The sequence below is a fragment of the Sus scrofa genome, chromosome 5, assembly GCF_054392235.1.
Source record: "Sus scrofa isolate SSC_HxYL_T2T_F1_AM1 chromosome 5, Sscrofa_HxYL_maternal_Yorkshire_Landrace_v2.0, whole genome shotgun sequence".
NCBI classification, from domain to species: domain Eukaryota; kingdom Metazoa; phylum Chordata; class Mammalia; order Artiodactyla; family Suidae; genus Sus; species Sus scrofa.
The window spans coordinates 39700354-39723133 of NC_139387.1; the positions used below are offsets into that span (position 1 = coordinate 39700354).

The following is a 22780-nucleotide window of genomic DNA, read 5'->3' on the forward strand; positions in this document are numbered from 1 at the left end:
CACTGTTTCAGTGTTTTATTTATTATATTATATATAACATGGTTGTATACCTTAGTCCGAACATCTTGAAGGTGAGATGAACTGATATAGAATGTGGAAGACTATGTCCTGAGGTGGTTCATTTTTGGATGGGTCTAATTTTCTTTTCCTTTTTTGCCATTTTAGGGCTGCATCTGTGGCCCAGGCTAGGGGTCAAATTGGAGCTGTAGCTGCCGGCCTGTGCCATAGCCACAGCAACACAGGATCCAAGCTGTGTCTGCAACCTATACCACAGCTCAAGGCAACGCTGGATCCTTAACCCACTGATTTAGGCCAGGGGTTGAACCCAAGTCTTCATGAATACTAGTTGGAAGTTACCGCTGAGTCACGACGGGAACTCCCGGGTCTAATTTTCAAATCATTTTTCTCTAACTAGAGACAAAATCTATTAACCTCTAGTTTCCGGTCCTAGTTCTGCCCTCTGAATCTTAGTCACACGTGACATTCCTTTTGATAGGTGAAGAAAGCTGTCACATCCACTTCAGTCTTTGTCTTCTCTTGGGTAAACAGCTCTGGTTCCTTTAACTGAATCTTCTGTAACATTTGGAGATTAACATTCTAAGTCACGTCAACTACGTTGACATCTCTTCTAGACACTATTTAATAATTGTCCTTTTTCCTTAAAATATAATAGCTTGAACTATAGAAATGATTCCAAGTGTGGTTTGAACTTTGCAAAGAAGTGCAGGCTCTTATTTCCCCTGTAGAGAATCCTTTTTTAATACTGAAGTAGATAAGGTTCTGTGAGCTTTTGGGGCAGCTGTCACATTGATTAATATTGGGCCTTCTGTGCCTTGAAAGATAGGAAGGAAAGAAGGAAAGAAATAAGGAAGAGAAAGGAAGACTTTCTATTCCTCACATTCCTTTTTCTTTGATTCTGTAGTTAAGTTTTTTTGTCTTTAATGTATTTGACCCATTAAAGTTGGTTTTGATAGATTTGCTCCAGTGGTCGATGCCTGTAAAATTAAATCCTTTTGAATTTTGATACCAGAATTCATGAACTATGTGGGAACTCCTATAGGCCAGGCACTAAGTTGGGTCCTGGGCATGCAAAGAAAAATAAGACATGGTCCCTACTACCTGAATTAGCTACTCATTTTGCCTTCGTCACCTGAAGATTTGGTAACAATGTCTTCAGTGTTCTCATCAGTCATTAATAGACTCTGAAAGAAAGGAGTGAGAGAGAGGGCTAAGTACAAAACTCTGCAGAAGTCTCACTGTAGTTCACTGACACATGACCAGAGATGTACTTCTCTTCAGACATCCAGAATCTTAGGGTGGGGCTTTTTCAGACCTTTCATGGGCAGCAATCCTCTTTCCTCTTTATTTAATTAATGGAGTGTTATACATATTAGTGATAATGGAAGTAGAAAACAAGACTGACTGCTGTGAGCTACTACCTAGTGGACATGAAGCCTTTAATGAAAATAGCTATTTCAGCATTACAGGTCTCCTGACTTTCTTGCTACATCAGTCTTACCCATAAGGTATGTAATGAGATGCTCTGTCAGGTGCTTGGAGAAGACAGGATATTCTGTTTCTGCCTTAGGAGGCCATGTGATGAAGTAAAAAGAGACAGGACTTTGAAGTTAGTTTGAATTTTGACTCCTGCATTTTAGTCATCATGATCTTGGCAGGTTATTCCAATTTTTTTTTCTTTTTAGGGCCACACCTGCAGCATATGGAAGTTCCCAGGCTAGGAGTCGAATTGGAATTGCAACTGCTAGCTTACGCCATGGCCACAGCAATACCAGGTATGAGCCACATCTGGGACCTACCCCTTAGTTCACAGCAATGCCAGGTCCTTAACCCAATGGGTGAGGCCAGGGATCAAACCCTCATCCTCATGGACACTAGTCAGGTTCATTACCCCTGAGCCACAATGGGAACTCCTAATGTTTTTAAGATGGTTCTTTATTCATGAAATGGGAGAATCTCACTGGTAGGATTTTTACATGGATTAGAGAGCTATAGTATGTAAACCTCCTGGCACAGATCCTTAACCCACTGAGCAAGGTCAGGGATTGAACCTGCAACCTCATGGTTCCTAGTCAGATTCGTTAACCACTGTGCCATGATGGGAACTCTTTCTTTCTTTTTTTAATTAAAATATATTTGACATGTAACGTATAAATTTAAGGTGTACAACTATTATATTTATATGTTGTAATACGGCTTTGCCATTGTAGCAATTCAGCTTAGTTTTCTGATAGGTAAATTTTTTTTTTCAGGGCTGTACCCTTGGCACATGGAGGTTCCCAGGGTAGGGTCTAATCAGAGCTGCAGCTGCTGGCTTATGCCACAGCCACAGCAACTCAGGATCTGTGCTGCGTCTTCAACCTATAGCACAGCTCACGGCAATGACACATCCCCGACCCCCTGAGCGAGACCAGGGATCGAACCTGCATCCTTATGGATACTAGTTGGATTTGTTTCTGCTGCACCACTTTGATAGCTAATTTTTATTGCCTTGCTACAGAGGACTAATTTTATAAATTATCTGCCTCAATCCTTTCATGTCTGTGTTTTAAGTCTGACAGTAAATAGGTATTTTAAATACTTAAGCCTGAAACAATGTTAGTAACTGTAGCAAAAATAACATAACTGTTTAGTTATACATACACATATTATTAGTGAAAGTCAGTTGAACTTAAAGACAGGAACATACCCACAGTTTGGGTACTATGCTGCTTTAGATATTTTGCTTTGTCAGTGGTTAGCAAGCACAACAAGTGATCTGGCTAACAAAGACAAAAAACCAGGAGTTCCCCTGGTGGCTTAATGGTTAATGATTTGGCATTGCCACTACAGTGGCTCGGATTCAGTCCCAGGCCTGGTAACTCATATCCACGTGCCGTGGGTGTAGCCAAAAAACTCCCCCCAAAACAAACAAACAAAAAAACCTAAAAGCAAAAAATGTCATTAGAACATTGATTAAACAAGTTACAAAAAGACTTTCATTTGGCAAATGTCTTTTGTTCTTATTATCTTTCCTATAATCCTATTTTGTCTTTTTAAATATATATCCACTATGCTTTCAGATAAGATGTTGGGTAAATAAGCATCAGGTGCAAGTGACAGATGTCTAATAAGATTGTGAAGTCTGTTACTACCCCTAAAATTTGGAAGATGAAATCATTAGAATTAGAAGAAATAGTGGTGCTATAACTCAGAATTTGAAGGAGAAGGTGGGAAATGTACCATTACTATGACCCTCCTTACTTTGTGCCTACCCTGAGAATATTTTGGGGGATGAGTTGGTATCCAGAAACACTTAGTGTCTGAGTGGAGGAGTGCCAGGTTAAGAATGTGTGTTCTAGAATAGGCGCCTTTGTGCAATGGAAAAAGTACTGTGGAGTCAGACAGGCTTCCACCCACTGCAGTACCTCACTGAGTTGTCTGACCTTGAGTGAGTCACTATATTTCTTTAAATCTCAGTTTCACAACTGTACAGTAGGGCTGATTACCTACTTTACAGGGTTATTTAAAAGATTAAATGAGAAAGCCCAAGCAGAGTAGCACTTTAGATGTACAATTATTTTTCTTCCCATATTCCTAGAACTTTTGAATTGATATTGTTTAACGCCACACTCACCTGCTCTTTGCACATGGGGTTCTTCACTGAGATGTTGCCAGGGATTTATAAATCCCTTGGGAAAGTGAGTGAAAATTGTTTCTGATATGTGCACATGAACAGTTTTCTTGGGAGTGAGTAGGTTCATAGCTTTCATCAGGTTCTCAAAGAAATCCATGATCATGCCTCCCTCCCACTCTTATTACCTTGCAACAGTAGTAAGAACCTTTGAATGGTATCTCAGTAGCCTAGCTACATTACATATCATCATAGAGATAGTTTTAACAAAAGGACAGATTTCAGTGTTTGGTTGTTTGCTGTTCACCTGCTGTTCTTTCAGTTTTATTCTCAAATGTAATTACATTTGTTTTTAAAACAAGGTGTTCTTTAAGAAAATATCTATAAAATATTAAAAGCTTATGATGTATATAAAATGAGATGATTTATATTACAGAAGGAATCTTCCTATAGAGTAGGACTTCAGTTTTTCATAATGAAGGGGAAAAAAGATTTAGAGGGGACCCTATGATAATGTGCTTTACTAGTGCATCAAATATTTGAGTTAAAATAATTTGGTTTATAAGGAAACCTTTAGGAATACACATTTTATGTAAATTGAGTTATACCAGCACACTGAAAATGTGGTTATCTATAGTAACAATATTTGAGGGTATGGGCAGCACTATGTATGGTTCCTCCTACCCCCTCTTACAGAAGAAGTTTTAGCTCATATCTTAGTCCGGGCGGTACCACAGCATAGTGGTTATGAGTCATGTCTGGAGCCAGACCTCCTGGATTTCACATCCACGTCTCTCACTTATTGTGTGACTGTGAGCAAGATACTGACCATTCCTTTTCTCTGTTTCCACATCTATGATATTTGGATAATGTATCTAACTCCAGAGTTACGGAAAGTGAGGTAATATTGAAAAGCTCTTAGAACATTGCCTGTTTTACTGTAAAAACTGTGAAAGTGTTAAATTAAAATCATGTACTCTAGTTAACAGAAGACATATACCCATGAAAAGATAACCTACAGTACAAGGTGGTATATGCTGTATGTTACAAGTTTAGATTTCCTAAAGTTCTTAAGGTTAATTCAGGAGAAATTCAGTGTGGGTTGTATGGGTGGTATGAGAAAGCTTAAAAATTCAAGGCAATGGAGTTCCCATCGTGATGCAGCAGTTAATGAATCCGACTAGGAACCATGAGGTTGCAGTTTCAATCCCTGGCCTCGCTCAGTAGGTTAATGATCTGGTGTTGCTGTGGCTGTGGTGTAGGCCGGCAGCTGTAGCTCTGATTAGACCCCTAGCCTGGGAACCTCCATGTGCCGCAAATGCAGCCCTAAAAGGCAAAAAAAAAAAAAAAATCAAGGCAGGAGTTCCCATTGTGGCTCAGTGGATTAAGGATCTGATATTACTGCAATCTGTGGCACATGTTGCAGACATGGCTCAGATCCATTGTGGCCATGGCTTTGGCGTAGGCTCACAACTGCAGATCCAATTTGACCCCTAGCCCAGGAACTTCCCTATGCTGCAGGTGCAGCCCTAAAAAGGAAAAAAAATTCAAGGCAGAAGAGTATAGGTCATGCGTTGGTCTTGGATAGGTGAGCTTCAGATAGAGAATAAAGAGTAGACCCAGGAGTTCCTCTTGTGGCTCAGTGATAATAAGCCTGACTAGTATTCATGAGGACACAGGTTTGGTACCTGGCCTCACTCAGTGGGTTAAGGATCTGGCATTGCTATGAGCTGTCAGAGACACAGCTTGGATCTGGCGTGGCTGTGGCTATGGCGTAGGCCGGTCCCTGTAGCCTCAATTTGACCCCTAGGCTGGGAATTTCCATATACCATAGGTGTGGCCCTTAGAAGACCAAAGGGGGGAAAAAAAAAATGAGTATACCCAGATTAGAGGGGAATTTTATGAACAAACAGAATTGTAGGGAATGTATATAAATTTGAGACTAAGAAATACTAGAAGCTGTCTTAGTAAGATACATGGTCCTTGGATACAAAGATAAGGCATTGAAATTTTTATTTGTAGATCAGGGCCCCTGATTTTTTTCTTTATCCCACTGAGCGAGGCCAGGCATCAAACCTACAACCTCATGGCTACTAGTCGGATTTGTTTCCGCTGCACCACAATGGGACCTCTGCCACCCTGCCAACTTTTATAAAGGAGAAACTTTTGAATGATTTTGTGGAAAGTGTATAGCATAGTACTTGCAGAAGGTAAGCATTGAATAACTGTTAGTGAGTCTTGGCACTAGTAGTAGAAGTGACTGCATGGTGTCTCACTGTATGGGTGGACTACATTTGTGTATTTTTAAAAAATTGCCTATTGATGGACATTTAGGTTATTTTTTCTTTTTTTTTTCTTTCAACAGTGGTATGATGAGCACTCTTTCCATAAAATTGTTATGTACATCTGTGGTTCCTTAACACTGTCTCTGATCTCACCATGGCAAAGTGGTGATGAGTTTCAGAGGAAATGCAAGAAAGGAAATGATGGAGTTTTATCAGCTCTAATTCCTTTCCCTCTGCTGAGAAATCCCCACAAAACTCATGACAAAAGGCTTTTATGGTATTAGCTGCCAGCAGGGATGTAGTCCAAGCATACTTATTTAAAATGATAACATTACACGACTTAGATATGGCTATGATAAGTTTTTGGTTTTGGTTTTGTTTCTAATCATGAAGGCTTTGGTAAGATAATCACACTCTGGTCCTCATCTAGACCAGAGGACCAGAGTGTGAGGTGAGACTAAAGGTATTTATAGTATGAAACTATAGTAATATGAGACTGGTGGTCATAGAACTCCAGAGGAAATATGAAGATAAGGCTTGGTAGGTTTTTGGAGGGATATGGGTGACAGAAGAGGAAGAATATTCAATAATAATAGTCCTAAGATTCTAAACCTTAGTGACTTGGGGAATGTGATCAAAATACTAATGTTGGGGAGTTCCCATGTGGCTCAGTGGGTTAAGTATCTGGTGTTGTCACTGCAGTGGTTCAGGTTGCAGCCGTGGTGTGAGTTCAGCCCCAGGCTGGGGAACTTATGTATGCTGTGGGTGCATGGCCAAAAAATAATAATAATAATAATAATATTACTAATATTGGAATGGAAAGCCAAATTTGGAAGGAAGATCAGTTTAAACTTTATAAAGACGTTTAAAAGAAGAGATATTTAAGTTTACTTATCAAATAATTTGGATAGGATACAGATTTTGAGTTTCTTCTGTAACATGGATTTTGAAACAGTGGGAATGGCTGAGTTCAAATATGTAACTAATAAATGGCAAAACTGAGATTCAAACTAGGGTTCTGCTTCAGTGTTGATTTTTCTTAGCCCTTATTCTATGAGTGGGAAATAGTTTTATATTCATGTTTATTGTCATGTATTTAGTCTTCTCATTTTCCAAGTTACTTCTTTTGTTATCTTGCCATTGAATTTATTTTACACCTTCTTCTGTATAACTTTGTTTTATTTAATAAAATATCTTGAGTATAGCTTGGGCTTTGAAGCAGACATTCCTGGATTTGATCTCAACTCTGACATTTGTATCTCTGTGGATTCCTTAGTAAATCACTTAATCTAGTGGTCTTTTCTTAGTTTTAATTTTCATTAGTGTGCATACAGTAGCAAGTCCTTTCTGAAATCTGGCTTCTTTCTCTTTCAGTAGTAATTCACCATCCTAGCCTTTTGTCTGTTTTACCTTCTACCTCTGCACTTTCTTCTATATAAATACACTTAAAAGGGGGTTCCTGCTGTGGCTTAGCAGATTAAGTATCTGGTAGTGTCTCTGGGCATCTCCAGGTTTGATTCCCAGTCCAGTGCAATGGACTAAGGATCTGGTGTTGATGCAGTTGTGATGTAGGTGCTGCTGCTTGGATTTGATCCCTAGCCTGGGATCAAATTCCGTTTGCCATGGATACAGCCAAAAAAGTAAAGAAAAGAGGAGTTCCCATCATGGCTCAGTGGAAACAAATCTGACTTGATACTTCATAGTATCCATGAAGCTGCAGGTTCGATCTCTGGCCTCGCTCAGTGGGCTAAGGATCTGGTGTTGCAGTGAGCTGTGGTGTAGGTCACAGATGTGGCTTGGATCTCGCATTGCTGTGCCTGTGTAGCTGGCACTGTAGCTCCGATTCAACCCCTAGCCTGGGAACCTCCATGTGCTGCGGGTGTGGCCCTAAAAGACCAAAAAAAAAAAAAAAAAAAAGTAAAAAAAAGAAACATTTAATGTGACAGTCTCTGCATAGCTTTGAACTTGGCTCTCTCTTCCTTTTTTTAAACATGTCAACTGACTTTGGTTTCTGATTATATTTCTGGTATCTGATTATATTTCCTCTTCATTTACTTCTGATTCTGTTCTCTTTTCTCTCTTCATGTTCAGGCCCTTTATATTTTTCTTTCCAACCATAAAATAGCCTCCTTTCTCCCAGGTCTAGTCCTGTCCTTTCTTATTGCAGAGTCATACCTTTAAAGTAAAGATCTTATACTTCCTCACTGCTTGAAAACTCTTCATTGATTCTCTATTGTCAACAGTATTATTTCCTAACGTTTATTCCTTTGGATGACTTAGTTGTTTCTTTAGGGAAAAAGAAGTCAGGGAGTTCCCAGTGTGATACAGTGGGTTAAGAATCCAACTGCAGTGGCTTGGATTGCTGCCGAGGCTCGGATTCTGTCTCTGACCTGGCGCAGTGGGTTAAAGGATCCAGCTTTGCCACAGCCGCAGCATAGGTTTCGGCTGTGGGTAAGATTCAGTCCCTAGTCTGAAACTTCCATATGCTGCAGGTGCAACATTTTAAAAAAAAAAAAGAGTTCCTGTTGTGGTTCAGTGGTAACAACCTACCTAGGATCCATGAGGATACAGGTTCGATCCCTGGCCTTGCTCAGTGCGTTAAGGATCTGGCATTGCCATGAGCTGTGGTGTAGGTCGCAGACACGGCTTGGATCCCGTGTTGCTGTGGCTCTGGCGTAGGCTGGCAGCTACAGCGCCCATTAGACCCCTAGCGTGGGAACCTCCATATGCTGTGGGGTGCGGCCCTAGAAAAGGCAAAAAGACAAAAAAAAACAAACAAAAAAAAAAACAAACTTGTTTGGGAGTTCTGTAGTGGCTCAGCAGGTTAAGGATCCAGTGTTGTCACTGCTGTGATGTGGATTTGATCCCTGGCCTGGGAACTTCCACATGCTGTGAGTGTGGCCAAAAGGAAAAAGCAAAAAAACTTGTCTAGTGTCTTGAACAGGAACAGGTTGTGTTAAGACCTACAAGGTAAAGCTCATATGTCTAGATAGGGAGTTCTAGGACTTTTTTCTTTTGATTCATTCACTCTTTGCCTATCTTTGTAATATCATCTTTGGCATCCAACAAACCAATTTAGTGTTTCCCATGGAATAGGGAATTAGGGGTTTAAGGCATCAGTGACTTCATCTATCTGTTAGGAAATTACCTTCTTTCTGAAGCCTTCTCTGACTCATCCAGGCAGGCTCAGCACTTTCCTTTTAGTATACCTGGCAAGACCCTCCATTTTAACAGTTGTCACATGGTGTTTTAATTCTCTTTACATTTTAACTTCTGCAGTGAATTATAAGCTTCTTGAAAGCTGGAACCACTTTTTTCATTTCTATGACATTAGTACCTAGGACAGTCATTAGATATAGTTTAAGTAATTGAATTATATAATAATTTCAGAAACATTTTGAAATTTATAAAATGAACGACATTTATTGTATCTCATCTTAGAAAACTCTTAGACTCTTTCCAATGAATAGGTAAAGTGGCATAAAATTAAATGCTAAGGAAGAGTTTTATGAAGAAAAAATGAGAAAACATATTTAACTGCCAGTTTACCGCTTTTCATAACTTGTGCTCATGAAATAAAGTATCTTTTTCTTCCATTAGAATGTAAATAATGTTCTGTCTTCCATGGAACTAGTGTTCGGTCATTAATAAAAACTCAATGATTACTTTTTCTCCCAGATAACTTGAGTTTCATGTTGACATGATTTATTCATCTACAGTTTTTACAATAAGAAATGTTACGTTATGTGAAGCATTGTTTAATATATGTCTCTCTTTTTTTAGGCATCATTTTTAACAAAGAAGTTAAATATTGGTGGGAAACGAGTAAATCTTGCTATATGGGTAAGTTAACCTTTTCAGCTTTATGAATGAAGGCCTCTAAATGTTTTTGGTACTCTAGTAACTGATTGGCTCAAGGAATAGGGATAGGAATTTGAATTTCTGGATTTTTTTTTTTTTTTTTTAATTTTTCAGCCACATCCACAGCATATCTAAGTTCCTGTTCAGGGATTGATTCTGAGCCACATCTGCAACCTATGCCACACACCTGCGGCACTGCTGGGTCCTTAATATGCTGAACCACAAGGGAACTTCCAGAACCTTTTTTTTTGTTTGTTTTCTTTTTAGGACCGCACCCACGGCATATGAAAGCTCCCAGGCTAGGGATCAAATCAGAGCTACAGCTGCTGGCCTCAGCCACAGGGGCAATGTGAGATCTGAGCCACGTCTGCGACCTGTGACCTACACCACAGCTCATGGCAATGCTGGATCCCTGACCCACTGAGCGAGGCCAGGGATTAAATCCTGATCAACATGGATACTAGTTGGAATCGTTTCCACTGCACCACAACGGGAACTCCCCAGAACGTTTTTTCCAAAATAAACATTCTAAAAATCTCTAAGAATATTCTCTTGAATACAGTTGTATACATGAACAGTGCTCTCATAACTTCTCAGCTGGAGAAGGGTTAATTCAGAGGAATTCCATGTCAGAGAAAGAACACGGAGGTGAACAGCCTCTCTGACCCTTTTTTTTTTTTAACCCTCTGTCTCCCTGTCCCAGTCCTCCAAGGGAGTGGCTAGTGGAGAGCAGGGTAAAGATAATACCATAGGGTTCCTGTTAGCAGGTGGTCCTGGTGCATGCTTTTTCTCCTCATCTCCTCTCTTTAGAGAATCTAAATTTAGTGCAAGGTCTTTCCCTGGCTTAAAACACCATTTGTAGCCTTTCCAATCCTTTGACACCTGAATTGGTTTTTTAGTGAGGGTGGGAAGATTGCTGAGGAGTAGGAAGGCTGGGGAGGGTAGAAGTAACCTTTGTAAAACAATAAAACATTAAATATTGTTTATAATTTCACTTAAAAAATTTTTCGTAACCTGTTTTATTTTTTTAACACTGTTTGGGGGTTATCTGTAACTTTACATCCTACTTTCCAATTAACCAAAAGTTCACTGTAGCTACAATAACAGCTAAGTTTTTTTTCTAATCTAATAAGGGTTTGTTGCTTTATTTAGGATACAGCAGGTCAAGAGAGATTCCATGCATTGGGGCCAATTTACTACAGAGATTCAAATGGAGCTATTTTAGTTTATGATATAACAGATGAAGACTCTTTTCAGAAGGTATTCTGTTTACTTATGGGTAGAAGACTTAATAGAAAAACTGATTTTCCAAGTCTGCATTAATATACCTTTGTTTACTAAAATGATTAGCCTTGGCTTTAAAGGTAAAATATAGTTTGTACATAAATGATGGCCGCTCATATTTTTTAATGGAATATATTTAATTCATGTTAACAATATGGATATCATTTATTAGTAGTTTATTACATGGCTTTCTCAGATATTAGGAAAGGGAAATGATCATAGAGAGTTTTTTTCTCTCTATTAAAGAAAAGTCACATATATTTTTTGATTCCATACACACTGGGCACTCGAAAACTTGGTATGGCTGCATTCTCTTCCCAAATTGTCAAGAGAAACAACGAAGAACTAAATCAAGTTTTAAGCTCTTTCTCCTCACTAAATATTCTGGAGGATGTAATATAAATTTTAAAAGGACAATCTAGGTAGTGTTTATCTTAAAGCTCCTCCATTTTTTTCTTATCCTTCTTTAAACATTCACCACAAATATAGGATTTTTAAAGTTATTTGGAGCCAAAAATGAGTTACTATTAAACTTACCTCTGATTTCTCTTCACAGTTAGAATAGTGACTAATTACTTATTTGACCTTTACTTTGAAAGCCCTTCTTGGAATAACTTTGTCAAGAGTGTGTAATTAAAGGGGGTAATTTCCAAGGCAGAAACTTCCCTTGCCTTGAGTTGCCAGATTTGTAATTGTTGAGATTACTTGGCTTTTTTAGTTTTTTAATTTTAATTTTTACTTATTTCCCAGTATTTAACTGATGAAACAGATATACAACTTAGTCCTTGGATTATTAATGACACATGGAAAAACTTAGTCCAAAGAGCAGAAAAATGAAGCAATAGGTAGCTTTCAGATTTAATGGTATTTTTATGTTACTTTGGGTATTATTTATTATCCCTTCATGCCTCTCATAAAAATAAATGATTTAAGTATTTTATTGATTAAAAGAAGGTTGAGTCTTTTAGGTTGAAAAGTAACCTCTTTCTATATATGAATACCTTCCAAATTTGGTGGCTTAGAACAACAGTTTATTATTTCTCATGGTTTTGAGCCAAAATATCATTAGTGCTAAGGTTGAAGGAACCTATCATACTCTAGAGATAAAGTTTTATCTTACTCTTTTTTGGTACCTGTGTGTACTTTTGTTTTTCCTTTAAGTGTGTGACACAGAAACTCCTGTGTCCTCTATTTCAGAACCAACTGGGATATAAGACTTTTAATTATGCCTATGTGTTTTTGAGTCCAAAGTGACTCTATACAACCATATAGTCAGAGGCTGGAATTGACATACTTTTGCTGTGGTTAACAGCTTTGCCTGGACTTATGGATGGTTTATGAAAATTTGTAATTAGAAATACTTTTGTTTATACTTTTATATAGATATAGAGAGATATCTTTCCATTGGATGTTTATATGTGTGTGGTTTGCAGTATAATTTGGCAATAAATAAAGGATCCTGTAGTGAATCATTCCTAGTAACAACTAAATATATGGGCTGTTAGACAAAATTTTTGACATTGGTGAGTTTTAGGTGTTATAATGGTAGTTACTGAAATAAGATTTGTTTCAATATGTACTCTTTTGCATATACAGGTTAAAAACTGGGTCAAAGAATTACGGAAAATGTTGGGAAATGAAATCTGTTTATGTATAGTTGGTAAGTATCATTATATCATTACTTTTTTTTTTTTTGTCTTTTTTTTTGTCTTTATAGGGCCACACCCACAGCATATGGAGGTTCCCAGGCTAGGGGTCTAATCAGAGCTGTAGCTGCCGGCCTATGCCACAGCCACAGCAACACCAGATCCAAACCATGTCTGCAATCTATACCACAGCTCACAGCAATGCCGGATCCTTAACCGACTGAGCGAGGCCAAGGATTGAACCTGAAACCTCATGGTTCTTAGTTGGATTCATTTCCATTGCGCCACGATGGGAACTCCATTACTTTTTTTTTTTTTTTTTTTTTTAATGGGCACACCTGAAGTAAGCATCATTACTTTTTAAAAATATCCTTTGTTTCCTTACACTTTATTAAAGAATAGTAAACAAGTCTCATTATAAATTAGAAAAGAAGAATGGTATTTTAGTATTTAATACTCCAGAATAATTTAGGATTCAGAAGTGATCTTTCTGGAGATTCAAGCATCTATGTTTCAAGGAATGCCTTTGGGAAGCTCTAAACATGTAGGGCTTCCAGCCCCCCAGCCTTGTTTTAATTTGACATTTAGTTTTTCACCGTAACATTGTTTTAGAACCAAAAAAGGGTTTCGGCAACCACTTTGCAGTATAATTAAAATCAATGACTTAAGCTATGTTCTTATTCTGTACATTTAACTTTATGCATTTTTGAGTTAAGGACATATTTCACTCCAAGGATATAAGTTGACCATGATATACTGGAGTTAGGGAGTATTTTCAATGGTAATATTGAGAGTAAAGTAAAAGAACTCTAGAACTCACTGTTGGACTTGTTGGATTTCTTTTTGGTTCCCTTTTTCTTTAGGTTATTATTTTTACGATATAACAGCTAATTATTGATCAGTAAAATCTTCTAGACATTGTGCTGTATACTTAGTGGACATTATCTCATGTAATCCTCACCACACTATGAGGGCTTTGTTGAGAAAGCTGAGCCCTAAAGATACTTGATAACTTGCTCAATACCATGTAGCTGTCAGAGATGAGATTTAAATCGAAGTCATTCATACTCCTGTGCTTATGTTATTAATACTTATGATGAATAGCCTCAGGCTGTTTTCTCTCTTCCTTTCTATGTAACTGATAAATGGCTTGGGAGAAACCAGGGTGGTTTTAGTGGAAGACAGAGAATATATTAGTATTAGAGAATGTATTTAACCTTAAGAATTTTTTTTTTTTTTAACGTGAGTTTACATTTCTTACATTTTGGGAGAAGAGCAGGAGATGATTTGGCTTGCTTTTTTGGGAGGGTATAGGCTGCTTTTTGGTGTGTGCTTTGGAGGTCTTTTTTTTTTTTTTTTTTTTTTTTTTTTTTTTTTTTTTTGCCACACCCAAGGCATATGGAAGTGGGATCAAACCCATGCCTCATCAGTAAACCTGTGTCACAACAGTGATAATACCAGATCCTTAACCTGCTGAACTACCTGGGAACTCCAAGCCTGCTTTTTAACATCTAGATGCTAGATGTTAGACTAGATGGTGGTTGTATTTCAAACAAGAACACTGGAGTAGTAGCAGTAGACTACATAGGAGGTTGGGGCCAAAACAGCAGCTAGTGTGAGTTTGGCCTGCCTTTGTCTCGTATAAAGGACTTACTGGGAGTAGAAGTGGCCATGATAGGTAAATAATTGAAGATTTGATCATTTGGGATTCTGGGTATTTCTCAGAAGAGAGGAAGAAACGAATAATGACTAATGTAGTCTTAAAAAAGTCAAAGAAGCCTCAAGAGCTTGTTACTTGGCCAGGGTCACAAAGTAACATTTAAAAAATTAGAGAGGTAAATAAGCTTAGAATAATTAAAATTTGTGTTCTTTATGTTCATATTCTAAGAAGGTTTAGTAATATTGGATCTATTACATAGGGTTCGATACTTCTCATTTAAAGTTATGTAATATTTATTAATGATTGGTATAAAAGTATAGAAAGCTCTAACTGTCCCTTCTTTTTCATTAGTAAATGTGACATGGAATTTTATTTGTAATTCAGAGTTGGAAGAATTTTGAGAGCCCATTTACCACAAAAGGAATATTTCACAAAGTCACCATGTCTGTGTAACCAGTACATCAAAAGCCCTTCCTGTGCTTCTTTTTCATCCCATCTGCTACCCAGTTGCCTTCCCTCACCATCCTCTACCTCCAAACATGATCTTGACTTTCTACTGTATCGATTAGTTTTGTTTTGAATTTCACATTAATGGAACCATATGGTACGAATGCTTTTTTGTCTGGCTTTTGGCTTTATCTTTGCAAGATTCCTCTATGTTCTTGTATGTAGAGTAGTTCATTTTACTCTCTTTGCTAGTTAATGCTTTATTCTATGAATATTCCACAGTTTATCCTTTTGCTATTGACAGACATTTGCATTATTTTTTCCATGTCTTGATTTTCATTCTTGTTATGTTCAGTGTTTATTTTCTCTTCTGTTTTATTGCTAGCTTCAAAATAATAATAATAATAAAAATAGGAGTTCCCATTGTAGCTCAGCAGAAATGAATCTGACTAGCATCCATGAGGAATCGGGTTCAATTCCTGGCCTCGCTTAGTGGGTTAAGGATTCAGCATTGCTGTGAGCTGTGGTGGAGATCGCAGACGTGGCCCTGATCTTGTGTTGCTATGGCTGTGGTGTAGGCTGGTGGTTACAGCTCCAATTTGACCCCTAGCCTGGGAACTTTCATATGCTGTGGATGCAGCCCTAAAAATAATAACAATTATTATTATTATTATAATGCTTCACAGGATTGTGGTGAAGATTAAATAATGATTTGGAAAACACTTGGCATAGAGAAGGCATTTGACAAATACTTGTTCCTTACTATTCACGTAAGACAACCCTTCAGACATTTGAAGCTGATATTTGAATCTTCTCTAGGTCTTCAACTGATTGGCCTAACTTCAGACATCCTCATCCTGATTATTTTTTCTTAGGTTTATTACTGAACCTATAATAAACCTAGAACATCTGTATCAGTGTGTCTCCTACAGTTGAAATGAACTCTAGAATCCAAACATTATTGAGTCACCGTATATCATGGCTCTCTCCTATTTTTTTTTTTTAATTATAAAATTTTTTTTTTTTGGCTGTGCCTGCAGCATGTGGGGGTTCCTGGGTGAGAGATCAAACCCATACCACAGCCACAACCTGAGCCACTGCATTAACAACACTGGATCCTTAACCTGCTGCACCAAAAGAGAACTCTTGGTCTCTTTTTTTAAAATCCTCATTCTGTCCTCTGCCAACCTAGCCCAAGATTACTTAAACTTTTTAGCAGGCATGTTAACTCAGTCTCTTTTTTTATAGATTGTAATTAACAAAAATCTGAGTTCCTTTTTTGTAAGTATTTACTCTTCTATCAGGCCTTTCCCATCTTCCTACCTAAGTTATTTAAACCTAAGTGTAGGAATTTCAACTTGTCGTGTTTCTGTATTTTTATTTTTGATATATAATATACTATCCTTTTTTCATGTGTAAATTAGATACTGAACCTTCTAGATCCTTATCTAAGCCATTGGTAATATGTAAACCAGGAATAGAGAGAGAACCCCATACTTTGCCAGCAGAGACTTTCTTCTCTAGATTTAGTTAATCCATTGATCAGCACTCTTAGCTTTGGTTCCTCTATTTAATAGAATATTTTGTTTCTAGTCTGTCCTTAACATTTGTGTATTTGTTAAACAGATATTTACTATTAATAGTAGTTACCATTTATTGAGTGCCAGTACTGTTCTAAGAAGTACACACTTCTTATTTCATTTGAGCCTCCTGATAACACTGCAAGAAGGTATTGTGGCTATTTCCACTTTACACGTAAGAAAATGGGCTTAGAGAGCTTGATATTTCCCAAACTACAAAGTATTTGGAAGTAGACCTGGGATTTTAGTTCAGATTTGTCTGCTACTTCAAGGCCGTATCCTTAAGCAACACTAGGTATTGCTTATTATGTACCAGGCTTTAGGAATAGTGTTGAATAAGTTAAAAAAATAGACATGGTCCTTGTCTTCCCAGAGCTTATATAGGGTAAGAGAAAAACAAGCTGTTATTGTATATTATGATAATTGCTATGAAGGGGGAAGGTGAGAATGCTGTAATAGCACAAAAGCAAACCTAACTAAATTGGGGATAGATAGTAAAGGATTTCCTAGAGTGTTGATTTAACTAAGTTAGCTAGATGAAGCCAACCAGGGTTGTGGTAGAAAATGTGTTAATTATCACATGCTTTAATTTCTTCATAACAGTATTGATTTTTCTATTTGATTATTCACTGTGATGAATATGGTTGATTTTAATACCCACATTTTGGGGGGGGGGGCTGCACCCATGGCATGCAGAAATTCTTGAGCTAGGGTTCAAACCCATGCCACAGCAGTGACTCAAGCCACAGCAGTGACAACGCTGGATCCTTAACCTGCTGAGCCACCAGGGAACTCCTAGACCTTTTCAATATACCTCATTTTCACATCAACCCTGCAAGGTTTATTAGCTACTTTTGTACAAAGTGAGACTAAGTAGTTAAGTAATTTGCCCAAAATTTTATAGTTGTGAAGTAAGCCAGGACTTAAAAACAATTTTTATAAAATTTAAGAGATTATTTCCACTAAGCCACACATCCAATCTAAGCAAAATCTAGCTCATTATTGCTATTAGGCCTCTTCCCTTAATAGTGGGTATATCCCTTCCATGTTCTTAATTCAGATATTTTTAAAGAAGATAAAGTGTTTAGTATTCTTAGCAGGGTGGCCTTTTCCTCTTCAACAGCTTCAGGCCCCCCCCCCCCCCGCAACCTGTACAGTACCTCCTTTCAAGAGGTGCTTATTTTGGTGCTTTTTCTTTTCAGGTATTTTAAGCTTTTAGAAAGTTCCCAGTGTAGCTGCACAGCACTATTGAAATAGGTAAAGCCTCAAAGCCATAATACTTTAGCTCTCTTGCTTTTGAAAAAAAAAAGGGGGGGGGGAGCTAGAAAGGTCTTGAACTTTCGATAGGTGTCAGTCACTAAAAGGCAGTTTTGTGACTTAGTCTGTACCATCAATCCATTTTGAACTGTTCAAATAGTTAAGTAGAGGGATTACTTTGGTTTAAAATAATTATGTTATTAAAATAGTTAACTTTTAATAAGATTTATTAAAGTTAGTTAAGTTTAAATGTTATTAAATAATAAGGTAATATCTGAATAAATTTCCCAAAATACTCATATGACCCAGCAAGTGATTACCTACTTTTCCCATCCTCATTTTTAAAAAAAATAGATGTTGAGGAGTTCCTGTTGTGGCACAAACAAAATGAATCTATGAGGATGCAGGTTTGAATCATAGCCTCACTCAGTAGGTCAGGTATCCGACATTACCATGAGCTGTGATGTATGTCACAGACGTGGCTCAGATCCCGTGTGGCTGTGGCTGTGACTGGCAGCTGTAGCTCTAATTTGACCCCTAGCCTGGGAATCTCCATATGCCGTGGGTGTGGCCCTAAAAAGCAAAAAAAAAAAAGTTGATAATTCTGATGGATTTTGAAGAGTCATTAAAGATCTAAAAAAACAACTCATAGGGTTTTAGTTAATTACAACAAAAGTGTCCTTAATATCTATGGGGGGCTCCTATTTTACCTTTTCACAGTGGCAGAATCTTGTGCCTCTGTTGGAGCTACTTGCCACTAGATGGTGCTTTTTGCATTCTTTGTATCATAAAACACTTATTCCACTGGTGACTTGGATATATTGGTTGTAATATTTAGCAAATTAAGAATTTTACTGACAGTATAATGCGGGAAATCACTGACTTCTTGCTGAGGTATACTGATAACTGTTTAAAGAAGGAAGAGTTCTTCATTTGAGTAATTAAATAAATAAAAAATAAGGAAGAGTTCATTACTGAATTTTTAGTATACACTGAGCTTTATTATGTCTGCTTCCCTTCCTCTCAACCTTAGGCGATGGTGTCACATCATGCTTTGAAGCTGTGCCTTAATTAGGTGCTCAGATTATTTGAGATCATCCATATACAGCATCTCTGGACTTGTACCTCTCAGTTCTAAGCATTATGTCTTTCATTGGGTGCTTGCTTCAGTGCTTTATCTGAAGTTGTCTTCTGGGCTTTGTAAGGTTACAAGAAAAAATGACCTTATTTACAAGGTTTCCTGTCTAACCCCTGCAGGTCATAGTAGGAGAAATTAAAATATTTTTTGAAGTGTCCTTTCATAGGGTATTTTTCCCCTTTCCAGTTTGTCATTTTCATTGCCTTTAGCACTCTGTCCACCCTACCTATTTTAATCTCTACTCTGTGGAGGAATTAATTAATGAGGAATCTGCAGAGTTCCTTGGTGGCTTAGCCAATCTTGTCATTTCATTGCTGTGGCTTGGGTTACTGCTGTGGCTCAACTTGATCCCTGGCCCAGGAATTTTCACATGCCGCAGGCGAGGTCAGAAAATATCAAAACAAACAAATAAGGAATCTGCATTTTGCAGTTTCTTCACTTTTGTTCTGGTGGCTTTTTAGCATAATCTCAGTTTGGTTCTGTTGTTTAAAGAGAGCTAAACTTATTTTTAGTAATTTAAAATCTGCACAATGTTCATATACTAAGTTATTTCATGTTTGCAGAACAAACAGTACAGTTTCTTCCCCTTCAGTGGTGAAGTGCTTCAAAAGCCTTACATTTTAATGCTTTCTTTAACCAGTACGTGTCACCTAGAAAACCAAAATGCTCTTAGGATCCATGAAGCTAGCCTAATATATTTTCATGAACAATAAGGTGGCCTTGCTTAATTATTGACCAGCTTGACATTCGTTTACTCTTGACTGAGAATCATAAGTTTATCCTTAGGGTTCCCTAGTGAAATCAATTATGGCTATTATACCCTAAATCAAAAATAGTACTCGTTTCTTTGGAAAAGTTATTTTCTCTGGCAGAGGCTGCATCTTCTGGAAGGATATGCATTGAACCATTGAGGGAGGTTAACATGTTTGTCTTGACAGTCATGATCAACCTTCATGTCATAGAAGTTATGTAACTTTATAGTTTCAGGACATTTAGAAGCCTGACAGGGATTTGTATTATTTTTCTAAGTGAGTAAAATGGCAGTCATATGTTTTTAATTGGCTTAATTTCATTATAAAAATGAATAAATATAAAGACTGGCGTTTACTTTTCCAAATCAGGTAATAAGATAGACTTGGAGAAGGAGAGACATGTTTCCATTCAAGAAGCAGAATCGTAAGTGTTCCCTTCTTCCTTCCCCCGTCACCTCCTGTAAAAAGTCTTTATCTTTGCACAGTGTTCTTTACCATTTAGTTATTACTCAAACCTCTTAATATAGAGTGAGCTGTTGGATTCAGTGAAGCATACTTACATTGGTAATTTCTGGACTTCTGGTGACATTTAAAGATATTTCACTCTTAACTTTTCTTTCTGGCTGCAGTAAAAAATATAAGAGTGAGGCAAAAGAAAGTTATCATAGCCAAATAATCAGTGAGTCACAAAAATTAAAGTATTTGGGTTCCAAATTAACTTATAAAAATTTCAAATCTTGTTATATTCTTTTTTAAAAGTTGGTTCAGTATAGTGGGATGTTAAGTGGTACATAATCTTAATTTCACTAAACCTGAGTTGATTAGTAATAAGTCACTAAAGTTGCTAATGTGAAAAAATTCAAATAACAGTCATGACAAAAACATGAATCATTTTTTTACATCAATTTCCAATGTTACTTTTTTTTGTTTTTAAGGTATGCAGAATCTGTGGGAGCAAAACATTATCATACTTCAGCCAAACAGAACAAAGGAATTGAGGAACTCTTTCTTGACCTTTGTAAAAGTAAGTATATTTAGATTTAGTATGGTTACATATGGCTCTTTTTAAAATATTAGTTATATTTCTGAAGTGATGTTTTATAGTCTCCATTTTGACCACAGTAATGATTTATCACATTGACCAGTATCATTATTTACTTATTTATTTATTTTTTTTTCTTTTTAGGGCTGCACTCACGGCATATGTAGATTCCCAGGCTAGGGGTCGAATCAGAGCTACAGCCTCCAGCTTGCCCCACAGCCACAGCAATGCAGGATCCAAGCCGTGTCTGTGACCCTCACCACAGCTCACAGCAACACTGGATCCTTAACCCTCTGATCGAGGCCAGGGATCAGACGTGCAACCTCATGGTTCCTAGATGAATACTTTTCAGCTGCTCCGTAATGGAAAACTCCTATTTACTTAATATTTTTAACTCATTTAAAAAATTTATTTATTGAAGTATAGTTGATTTACAGTGTTGTGTTAATTAATGCTATGTAACAGGGTGATTCAGTTATACATGTATATCATGTACACATATATACACACACACTTTTTTTCCATAGTCTTAACTCATTTTTTAAAGCTTAAAAACCTAATTTAGCCCTATTTCAAGTAGTACTCAATGGCTTTGAAATTGTATGTGTAGTATTGCTAAATATATATTAAAATAAATGCATTACTATTAAAAGTAAAAATGCAAGGGGAATATGCAGAATAAAACATATTTAAGAGATGTAACACCCAGTTGTGGTGGATGGACTTTATCTGGATCCTAATTTGACAATTACTAAAAAAGAACGTTTGTGGAACAGGACTATGAATACTCACTGGATATTGAAGATATTAAAAATTATTTTAGGAGTTCCCAAGTTGCTCAGTGGGTTAAGTATCCAGTGTTGTCACTGCTGTGGCTTGAGTTGATGCTATGGCATAGGTTCAATCTCTGGCCTGGGAACTTCTGTATGTTTCACTTTAAAAAAGAGTTCTTATTTTTTAAAAAAAGTTGTTATCTTTTACAGATCATAGTAAAGTAATTTCTAAATTACATGTCTGGAATTTGATTTAAAATAATGGTAGGTGAGTTCCCATTGTGGCTCAGCAGAAACGAACCTGACTAGTATTGGTGAGGATGTGGATATGATGCCTGGCCTCGCTTAGTGGGTTAAGGATCTGGCATTGCTATGAGCTGTGGTGTACATTACAGATGCAGCTTGAATCTGGCAGATGTGGCTCCAATTCAAGGTTAGCCTGAGAACTTCCATATGCCACACATGCAGCCCTAAAAAAATAATATCAATAATAATAATGGTAGGGATGCTTGTAAGTGTAGATAAAATTGTATCATGGACGTACGGATTTTCATTATGCTCTTCTTTCTACTTTTATATGTGTTTGAATTTTTCCATATTAAAAATTTGTAGGAGTTCCCGTCGTGGCTCAGTGGTTAATGAATCCGACTAGGAACCATGAGGTTGCGGGTTCAATCCCTGTCCTTGCTCAGTGAGTTAAGGATCTGGCATTGCTGTGAGCTGTGGTGTAGGTTGCAGACACGGCTCGGATCCTGCATTGCTGTGGCTCTGGCGTAGGCCAGTGGCTACAGCTCCGATTGGACCCCTAGCCTGGGAACCTCCATATGCCGTGGGAGTGGCCCCAGAAAAGGCAAAAAAAAAAAAAAAAATTTGTGAAAAGAGAGAAAGGAAAATGTCATATACAACCTGAAAGTCATTTCTCATATCATCAGTAGAGCACATACTATAATTAGGAGAACTCTAGTCTACAGAATAATGGATTGAAATATTTTGTCAAATTATATTCCTGGGCACTCTCCGGTGGCTTAATGGGTTGAGGATCCAGCATTATCACTGCTGTGGCTCAAGTCACTGCTGTGGCACGGGTTTGATCCCTGGCCTAGGAACTTCTGCATGCTGCAGATACAGCCAACAATGAAAGAAAAAATTTATATTCCTTGAAATTATAGACCCTAGACTCTTGAGAACTTGATAAAACAATGGTTTGTCTCTCTAATGTACATGTACACAAACTTTGGAGTAGATTTCAGTTATATGTAAATCAGAAGATTATTCATAATTCTGTTAGAGTAGTAATTCTTTATTCATTTATTTATTTTTTTGCCTTTTTTTGTCTTTTTAGGGCCGTACCCGAGGCATGTGGAGGTTCCCAGGCTAGGGGTCCAATCGAAGCTGTAGCCGCCAGCGTTTGTCGGTAGGGTAGT

At 37.4% G+C, this 22780-nt stretch overlaps 1 protein-coding gene across 1 annotated transcript in view; it reads left to right on the top strand.

Moving 5' to 3' along the window:
• Positions 1-22780, top strand: part of RAB21 (RAB21, member RAS oncogene family) — a 31445-nt gene that overhangs the window by 2889 nt on the left and 5776 nt on the right. Inside the window, exons 2-6 of the mRNA XM_003481659.5 lie at positions 9700-9759; positions 10930-11037; positions 12658-12721; positions 19911-19965; positions 20477-20565. Coding sequence (XP_003481707.1) covers positions 9700-9759; positions 10930-11037; positions 12658-12721; positions 19911-19965; positions 20477-20565 — 376 coding nt within the window. The remainder of the gene's footprint in view (positions 1-9699; positions 9760-10929; positions 11038-12657; positions 12722-19910; positions 19966-20476; positions 20566-22780) is intronic.